Source organism: Haliotis cracherodii, unplaced genomic scaffold (genome assembly GCF_022045235.1).
Source record: "Haliotis cracherodii isolate W230 unplaced genomic scaffold, xgHalCrac1.p SCAF_4, whole genome shotgun sequence".
Taxonomy (NCBI): Eukaryota; Metazoa; Mollusca; class Gastropoda; order Lepetellida; family Haliotidae; genus Haliotis; species Haliotis cracherodii.
In genome coordinates, this window is record NW_027266297.1 from 61,442,746 (window position 1) to 61,453,184 (window position 10,439).

Genomic DNA, 10,439 nt, shown 5'->3' on the forward strand with positions numbered 1-10,439 from the left:
TTACGGATGTCAACTTTCCACCTTTGTTATCTTATCACTTCTGTCGTTCTTGCAGGTACATGTTCATGTTCTCTCCCTCATAGAATTTATTCACCTGATGAAGGAGTAAGCATATACTCCGAAGCGTTGTGGTCCTCGTCATAAAGAAGTTGACATCCCTAAATTCTATTCCTTATGTGTATCACTTCTAAATGCCTTTCAAAGACTTATATGTTCTTACTTTTCCAGAACCTCTTTGCCGATTTTATTGAACGTTGTGTTGTTTAATTGACTAAATAACTAACATATTTCTATGTACTTAAAAATTCAAATTTCCGCAGGCAGGGATTTGGGACAAGTGAGGCTGTGTGAAGAGTTGATGAGTCAGCGTACCATGAGACACATGATGAATGAGTTTCAGGTGTGTATATGGCAATACCTTTCTTAGATCTTCTGGTTAGTGTCTTCAGACGGTTGGCCTAAAAATTATACCTTGCGCCTTGCCTTATCTTACCTCAATACATAAGTGGCCCCAAAATCTATAATGCATAATTTTCCATTTTATATAATGAAATGTGCATTACATATATATTTCTCATTTATACATGCAGCATGAATCAAGAAATTATATGCGTTTTGAATTATGTACTTTTTCTTCAGATGCTTGCCCCTCCAGACTATGGCGAGGCAAAGTGTGGAGCATCCGAGGACAATAGAATAAAGAACAGACACAAGAGTGTCCTCCCCTGTACGTAGACTGTATCCGCTGTGCTTCTGGATATAACAATGTTTCATTTACGCAGAAAGTATTATCACAATGCTTGTCACACTTCATAATATATAATTTATATGATATTTTGATATACATTGGTTGACGATATACTGTTCTCAACATCCCTCTCAACCATTGTTACAGATGACGGAAACAGAATACTGCTCAAGCAAGAAGAAAAGAACGATAGTGATTATATTAACGCGTCTTTCATTAATGTGAGTAAAGAGTGGATTATATGTACTAAATATGAGCATTTCAGCTATTGAGACTAGTATCGTTATACTAATTGCACCCTAAGAAGTGTTGTTCAACAAAATAGATGAGTATGATTGACCATTTAACAGAAGAAAAAGGCAAACGCCTTAACGTTATTGTATATACAAATTAACATTCAGAATTTATAAATGTTTTAAAGAGCATATGCTCTTTATATGCTTAAAACGAACTGCGGTTATTACGAACTAAAATTAGTGGTCCTTTGGAGTTCGTTATATCCGTAATTTACTGTATTTCATACTCTGAACGTAAAGATCTTTGCAGGTATCACGCTCTTATTTAATGATGATAATAAGACATTATTTCTGTCTCAAAATGTCCTGTCTAAAACACTGTGAATGTTTATATTCTATGTATTAAGTAACCTTAAAGTGATGCTAATATTTGTTTCATTTTTATGTATTTTTCAAGGGATACAGGGACAATATACGATACGTTGCAGCACAAGGTAAGACCTCAAGGAAGCTTTTCTTGAATCTTGATTGTATAGTTGATGAAACGTATTCAAGGGAAGTAATCACCCTGTTTCGTAGCTGAGGGATTATCTTTTAAATGCGTATAACATTATGTTAGTGTAATTCAACAGAATTAACGTTCCTATTGTCTCACAGATCACATGCAAGTAAGCAAATGCAATATATACTTAACAGGACCGTCATTTAAATCAGTCAACGACTTCTGGAGGCTAATATGGCAGGAGAACGCCACCAAGATTGTCTTGCTTACACAACTTGCAGAAGACGGAAAGGTACATCCTTAATACATACCATCAATGATAAAAATACACGGAGAGTACAAAAATAGAGAATCTCACTCAAGTGTCTTTTGATATCAAACTTACCAACACGATAAAATGTTAAACTTTTAATGCATTAAAATGTTAGCGATGCGTGTTAATATCCCGACACACTAGCGTGTGATTCTAGTTTTTATCTAAATCATTCTTCCAACGTTTTCAGTCTCTAACAGTACTAACCAGTGCCTTGAGTGTAAAAAGTGAAGCTAACCACTTGCAGTGGTAGAGAGATTTATGATGTCTTTTGATTGTGATGTCATGGTAACGATGACGTCATAATGGTTTCCAAAGCATCATGGTCATTTCCTTGTTGCGATATTTCCTCACACAAGTTATATATCCTGTGGAATCTAGTTTTGGATGAAAAAACCCTGAAACACCTGTACATGCTATGTTTCCAGATCAAGTGTGCGAGGTACTGGCCCGTGTATGGTGCTACCTTCAGGGCGTACGACAAGGTGTGTGTGCAGTGTGTGGAGGAGACGGTCCACCCTTCTTACACTGTCAGGAACTTCGCAGTGTGGAAGGTCAGTGAGAACAAATCTGAATCCTTCCGGGTCATTACTGTTAGCAGCGCTATTAATAAAGGGACATAATCCATGACTCTGGATTTCTTAATCTGGACACTTTTTAATCAGGACTCTTTCACTGGAAATAGTCTCGTGCAGTTTCACTGTATCATATCATATGATATCATATGATATCATGAATACAAAGACCGCCTCCGTGGTCTAGTGGTAGAGCGTCCGCCCGGAGAGCGGAAGGTCCGGGGTTCGATCCCCGGCCGCGTCAAACCAATGTTAAATGATGGTACTTGTTGTTACCCTGTCTGGCGCTCGGCATTAAGGGGCTAAAACAAGGACTGGTCAGCTCGGAGTCAGTATACTGTGTCTGAGTGGGGTATTCATGTTAAACTGCGGCATGGTATCTCAGTGGGCTAGCACTATAAATCGGCATCAGTTCGGACTAGTACGCATACAAGCAGCCACACACCCACACGTGCATGCACGTCGCTATATAAGTGCAATAATCTTGGACCAATTTCACCTCACCTCACCTCATGAATACAATGTTTGGGTATTTAAATTCAATGTAAAAGTGTTGAAGCTATATGTATTGTATGAAGTAGAACACCAGGAAGCCTCTCTAAGACATGGAAAAAAACACTCTTCGTCCCCTAAAATCACAGAGAAAATGTTTAATACAATGAACCTGTCACTTCGAGAGTGTTTTAGTTCTATCGTCATAGAAAGTGTAGCAGAAGTCAATATCATATTTATCGATGTGTGTCAGCTTATATATTTCTGTTTGTAAATATAAAACATCAATGCAAGAGAACAGCCCGTCTTAATGATCCATTGAAACAGATTCCATATAGCGTAAAGGGCAAAATAGCTGTAAAAATTATATGAATGTAACACTGAAAAACAGTTATGACACCTGGGCCCACTTGCACAAAGCGGTCTTAGCGCTCAGATGATCGTAACTCCCATACTTTAACATAGGCTTACGATAGTTGTAGCGCTAAGATCGCTTTGTGCAAGTGTGCCCTGGTGTTCGCGGGTGAGCATGTCCTCTGCATCCTCTATTCACACAATTTGCATAAAACTACCCTTGCAATGACAAATGTTTAAGGTGTTTCAGAGACACACATATGTGTAAGTGTAGATTGTGTGTGCTTACCACCAGACTCCTCCATTCTAAATTTTAAATGAACATGCATCAATCTAGAAGTAAATTGCAATTACTGTTTTTATCAGGGACATTCTGACACAAGACAAGTGCTCCAGTTTCACTTCGCCGCATGGGCTGACCATGACGTTCCTAGAGACACATCGTTACTGCTGCATTTCCACAGGATAGTGAAGGACACAGGACCGAACTCTAACGGACCTTTAGTGGTACAAAGCAGGTATATATGTTGATAGCTGACATATCGAAGTTCCATACAAGTCTCCGAATGATATAATACATATATTATATGAGTGTTCGTGTCATACTCTGTTTACGACACGAGTGTCTAAATGCCGGAATTTAGGCACGAGTGTCGTAAACATAGAATGACATGAACATTCATATAATGTTCTATTCATTACCGAAGAAGATGTTTACATACAAAGACGAATCTTAGTTTTTACCTTTAGGACAGCAAGTCGCAACAGCAGCGAAACCACAATTTATCGATTGACGTCAACAATCTTCAGCTATGACGTCGTTTCTTGTGTGACGTCATTCTGACCCCACGTCACAATCAGATTCGAAAGACGTCACCAATGCCATCCGGATGACGGAACAATACACTGTTGTCTCGTGACGTGATATGACCTAGGGCATATGTGATTTTTATGAACCCCGATTTGTTTGCCCTCGTACGGATTAAATATAGTTCGTCTCTGTATGAAGATATCTTCTTCGGTAATAAATAGAACATATTAATCGTGTCCACGTCACACTATGTTTACGAGACGAGTGTCTAAAGTCCAATATTTCCCGAGCGAGAGCGACATGAATACACATATAATATCTTCTATTAAAATAACCTTACTAATTTTCAAAATATTATAATCCCCTCGTCAACGCACTGATAAACGAAACTTTCTTACTTTGTTTTAACAATATGATTATCACAGATTAAAAACACTTTCCTTTACACTTAGAAAGATGGTGTCTTCCCTCACCTATTTACGAACGCCTGGTAATCACACATTCATAATACATGCACATACATGTTTTTTGTCATGTAGTACAAATGGTTCAATGGGCAGATATTTCTTATGATTACGGAAAGTATTTGGTCACTTTGATTTACGCGACATAAGTTGACATATGTTGCGCTTCATAGACGCAAACATACCATACATAACCATTGATGCTATTAACAGTGTGATGGGTATGGTTACATCAGTATCCTATGCAAGAGTTTTGTCGCTTATATTTAAATAAGATACAGTGACACAGTGGTTAATGATTTTTATGTTGATTAAGGGTCATATTTTCGTTGTTAAGCGCTGGCGCAGGGCGTTGTGGAACATTCCTGGCTTTTGACTACCTGCTGGATCAAGCCAGGTACGAAGGTCGAGCTTGTGTTTACAGCTGTGTACAAACTTTCCGTGCTCAAAGAATGATGATGGTTGAAACAGAAGTAAGTGTATATTGATAGGTTTTGTTTGTTTTGTTTGTTTGACGCCGTACTGAGCAATATTCGAACTATATGACGGCGGTCTGTAAATAATCGAGTATTGACCTGGCAATCCAGTGATTGACATCACGAGAATCGATCCATGCAATTGGGATACAATGACATACATCAACCCAGTAAGCGAGCCTGACCACCCGATCCCCTTTAGCCGCCCCTTACGACAAGGGGTTGCTGAAGACCTAGCCTAACCCGGATCTTCACGGATCGATAGTGTATGTAGTGTTACAAATACACTCTCCATACACATGGACAGTGTACTGTTTATTATGGTTTTTATTATCACTTTAAATTTATCAACTTATGGTACAATGAACAATAATTTATCTCGCAGGGTAATCGTACCTTCTGATATATGTTGTTAGAATTGTTTGCACAACTGTTCATGTCCATGTTCTTATTAGGTTCTGTACCTATATGCTTATCATGTCTCTTCTGTAGGAGCAGTATTCCTTCATCCACAACATACTGATTGGTGCCTTACAAACTCAGGGAACGCTGCCTAGCTACTACGATCCTGTCCTTGTGCAGTGTGAAAAGTGCTGGCGTCTTGACCATGAGACACAGGCGTAAGTCACAACTGTTCAGTGTCTGCAAATATCTTTGTTTCCTGCTACATTGCAGCTTGTGTGTACGAGATAAGGAGTGTTACAAGAAATCTGGTCACGAAACCACAAGGTAACATAACGTGTCCACATTTAACGAAATGTGCCCTGTGATGTTTTCCGGACTGAAAGGTCCTCTGTACCAAATGTTCGTGGTGATTGTGTGTGGGTAGGATTGTAGCTGGTTGTATAGAAGACTTACCCCGACACTCCGATCTATTAGTTTCACAAGACTTGGACACCTAAGGTTTATCGCGGGGATATTGGTGATGTTGGGCTTACTGACATTGAAAGAGTACCTCATTCAAAATGATACCTTATCTTCACCATACAAACTTGTAGCCTCCATGTTCACTTCGTTGCAGTATTGTTGGTTTGTGTTTACAGCAAGGGTGACATCGACGAAGAGGACTCCAGTTCTGACTATGAGCCTGTGGCGTACGGTGACTTTGATGACGTCAAGGCGCTCGCCGAACAACCCAGCATCTTGGTTACGAGGGTGTGACAGAAGTTCCATAATCTGTGTTGGTGTCATGTCTTCTTGTGATCGGCTATAGATTAAGACAAGAAAACTACTTACTGACACTTCCTGTGTGCGTTGTCAATGGTCGATCAGTACATGACAATCCTGACTCGGAATATTATGATGTAAATATATAGCGTCAATGCAACGAAATAAGCAGTCTCGTTTATCTCCCCAAACAGATTCAATTGGGCGTGAAAGACAAACTAGTGGTGACGATTATATGAAATGGATCACTGAAAATCAGTGATGACACTCCCTTCAACTTCCATACTATAAGTGTCGATTGTGAACACGCCCTATTATCGTGATAGGATCACTGATTACATGTGCGGGGCCAGAGTTGCAGAGTTGCGTCCCTTGTTCATGACATGATCCGATATTTGTGTGTTCTATTCTGTTTTTGTCTGTCCCATTTTCACAAAGGAGGTACTCATCTAAGACCTGCATAAAACATACTTTCCCCATATTTAAATGACACACAATAACCCTTCACTGATTGTGCCCGTAAATATAATATGGTTACAAGTAATAGTAGAAAGATATTACAATTGACTTATCACCAAAACATGTGATGATGGTCTTCCTGCAAACGTGTAGGAAGATAAGATTGATTGTACAATACTTTGATGGAATATATGAATAAAACTTGTGTTCAAATTAACGTATTGTGATTTCTGTAAAGATAAGAGGCAGTTAATTCAACCCAAACGTGTATTGGAATATTTATCAACACTTTATCTATCAACACTGGACATACATTACATGCACCTTTATACTGGCTTACAAATTTAAACTTGTGTAAATAATGCTTCAACTCAGTTGTACATGAGTAGGCGAGTTTTGCTTAACGCAGCTGTGGACATTATGTAATTTTGTATGAATTGTTTATTCACCCCAGGTGGTTCGGAGTACGCTAACCCTTTCGCGTACACCCACCTCGTGTCATCGCTATTTGATAGCGCTTCATGAAGATGACATTCATGACATATGTAAAGATGCTTATGATAGAGTCAGAATCGTACACTGGACAATATAAGCGACAAAACACTTTCCATAGCCACAAGAAATCTCTTCTCAAAGTAGTGTCGATTTTACGATTCCGACTGTATCATGTCCATCCGTCACAAACACATGCAAGGGCAAGTCAATTATTCGCCTGAAACACACGGGAAGATATGACACAAGTCAACAAAGAGAATTGCATCGGAAATATTTTTTGTCACTTTTTTGCTCAAGTATAACTGTGAAGTGTTCATCCTCATTTTTCTAATGTGATGGGTGAACGCGAATTCGATTTCTGAACTTTAACATTCCTGTTATGTAGAGAGTATGACCACGACTCTGAGTTCATGAATATTTCCTGTAAATGTTATTGATGATTCATTTTTTGGTTTTAATAGTTTGTGTTTCGACTGTATTTTGTTAATATAAAGAGTTATGGTAAAACCGTTGTATTTCAACAAGGGCTGCTCAATACAAGGAAGTGTCAGAGCGGAAAACGAGCTTTAAAAAATCAGTTTCAGTTTCACCACCCTGCTGAAATGAATTCGATAACAACCATGCAACACTGTGAATGTCACCACTAACAATCGTCATGAATCTTTATTTTCAAGGCCCCGGGGTAGAATAGGTCTTCAGCAACCCATACTTGCCGTAAAAGGTGACTATGCTTGTCGTAAAAGGCGACTAACGGGATCGGGTGGTCAGGCTCGCTGACTTCGTTGATACATGTCATCTATCCCAATTGCGTGGATCGATGTTCATGATATTAATCACTGGATTGTCTGGTGCAGACTCGATTATTTACAGACCGCCGACATATAGCTGGAGTGCGGCGTTAAACAACAAACCAACCAACCAATCATGTTCAAGACGACAGGCCTGCAAATTAACATGCATATGGTGTATAAAATCAGATACTAAACAATGTCAATATGACGATACGTATGATATGGATAATGCATGTTTCATAACAGATGCTGGCAAATCTAAGGATGTTTCCTTAAACATTAGCGTCCCATATCGTGTGCTTCATAGTTACGAATACATAGAACGATTGATGCTGGTAACAAACATTTGTCGCCGTCGGGGTATGACAACACGTGAGCAACCAAGTCACCCAACCTGACCATCAAATCCATTAAGTCCCTGGGGCTCTAAGCCGGATTCTCTCATGAACTTACACCGACTCTGACTGGTGTATCAGAGGTATTAAATCACAATAACCACCTCTGCTTGAAACAGCCGAGTTTACGGACACATCACCGCAGAAGCTGATATTAATAGAAAAGTACTGCCGGAAAAAGTCGGTATGTATTTTAAAATAAATATATGTTTTATTATATGGTTTACGAAAATAACCAGTATGTGTGGTAATACAGAATTTGGGTAAAAAAACGCAATAAAAAATCTACAAATTTTGGTGACAGCAGAAGCCTTGAAATATGGTCTTTTCTATATGCAACTGCGACGTCATATCTTTTGCGTCACAATGTAGCGGCATAATAGTCATGTACGATGTTGAACGATTCCGTGCAAAGCTAACTTAGTTTTCTTTCGGCATATCTAATTCAAGCTGGATGACGGAGTTCGTATTCTTATATGTTTCCATTTGAAATATTACCGTGTAAAACTGTTCAAGCCTATACAGTGCCAATAGCTGTTGCCGCTGTTTCCCTAATTCAGATCGACGATCCACTAAGAGCAATGGACTCAACCCATGCTTCTCCCCTCAGTGTATGTACCAACATCAAAGAGTTCCTGTTTTATTTACTCATTGTAGAGAGGGGCGGTCGGGTAGCCTAGTGGTTAAAGCGTTCGCTCGTCACGCCGAAGACCCGGGTTCGATTCCCGACATGGATACAATGTGTGAAGCCCATTTCTGGTGTCCCCCGCCGTGATATTGCTGGAATATTGCTAAAAGCGGCGTAAAACCATACTCACTCCACTACTCATTGTAGAGCGGAGATAAACATACTTTGATTTAAATGCAGAGATAGGTTACTCATACACGGTACAAGTGTGCGTTCGGTTCAAAATTCATTTTAGCTCGGTAAGACTGTAGTAGCGATATGTATTTCAGTGATATATTAATTCAAATTGTCATCGCCAGAGAATACTCTGTCAAAGTCCATACAGTGTAAAAGGCAAATCAGTGACGTAATTTATATGCGTTGATCACTGAAATGCAGTGATGCCACCAGATGTTCGCCGAAAGGGGAAACATGTCCTGCGCCCTAGCTCGTAGCACCTGTTCCTTACACAGTTTTCATGAAAAAAGTACGTGTTTGTTTTTTGCCGAACGCCGCACCCAGCAACCCTCCGGTAGCCTGGAAACAATTGAGTCTGGACCACACAATCCAGTGATCAGTTTCATGAGCAATGATCCACATCGTCGGGGTACGCACCTAGTTATCAACGAAATCCCCTACATGATCACCTGCTCCAATTACAGCAAACTACGTTTGTAACGAACATACTTATAACGAAATGCCCGATATAACGAACTTTTTTTTTAGTCCCGACCATTTGTTGTATATATGCAGTCTGTATGCTTATAACAAACTACGTTTATTACGAACTAAAATTAATGGTCCCCTCGGGTTCGTTATAACCCTAGTTTACTGTAATAGGACGTACTAGTGACCAAGGGAGTGTGAAAAACGGTTTTAAGTTCGTTGTATGTAATAGCATCGCGCATCATTTATCCATTTGCATGAGCAATCTGGAACGTCACCGATGCAATTATTTCATAGCACACATTTAAAACCAAATGAGTGTTATCTGAAGGAGGAAGCTTTCAGAGCAACCATTGTACACCACCAAATCTGCAACGGCTCTTCGTTTGCTGATTTAAACCTAACGAGCTCAAGTCATATTCCGCAAAGTTAAAAATAAAATAGACAGGGAAATTATTACCAGTATCGTTTAGGATAAAGGTGGCCACATGTAACCCAATTCTAACTGGAAGGGAAAACCAGCGTGCTGTGTGGTTGACTATCAAAACATCATTGGGGATGGTACAGACGTAAGGTAAACATATACAAATCTGTATTTCTTCTGTGATATAACAAGATAATTTGGTTATTCCTTTGATTTTGATTCTTAGACATTGTCCTTTGACTTACACAATATACACACGTTTAATTGTATTTTACATAACCAATACATAGCAAAGGTATGTAAATCTCGTGATTGTATAAGAAAGATGTTTCATTTGAAAATTAAAATATAATCAACAACGATATATATAGGTTGTCATAAGAGTCCATCTTGAGAAAGCTAAT

General features: G+C 39.2%; 1 protein-coding gene across 3 annotated transcripts in view; it reads left to right on the forward strand.

Annotated features, from left to right (window-relative positions):
• Positions 1–6,776, forward strand: part of LOC139479745 (receptor-type tyrosine-protein phosphatase T-like) — a 9,751-nt gene extending 2,975 nt beyond the window's left edge. For 2 of the 3 annotated variants that reach the window (XM_071262604.1, XM_071262605.1), the window contains exons 5-14: positions 321–400; positions 640–727; positions 896–969; positions 1,442–1,478; positions 1,681–1,778; positions 2,228–2,353; positions 3,587–3,738; positions 4,833–4,968; positions 5,464–5,591; positions 6,015–6,776. In XM_071262604.1, coding sequence (XP_071118705.1) covers positions 321–400; positions 640–727; positions 896–969; positions 1,442–1,478; positions 1,681–1,778; positions 2,228–2,353; positions 3,587–3,738; positions 4,833–4,968; positions 5,464–5,591; positions 6,015–6,132 — 1,037 coding nt within the window. In that variant the 3' untranslated portion in view covers positions 6,133–6,776. The remainder of the gene's footprint in view (positions 1–320; positions 401–639; positions 728–895; positions 970–1,441; positions 1,479–1,680; positions 1,779–2,227; positions 2,354–3,586; positions 3,739–4,832; positions 4,969–5,463; positions 5,592–6,014) is intronic. The other variant, XM_071262606.1, reaches the window with a different exon arrangement.
• The last annotated feature ends 3,663 nt before the right edge of the window (positions 6,777–10,439 follow it).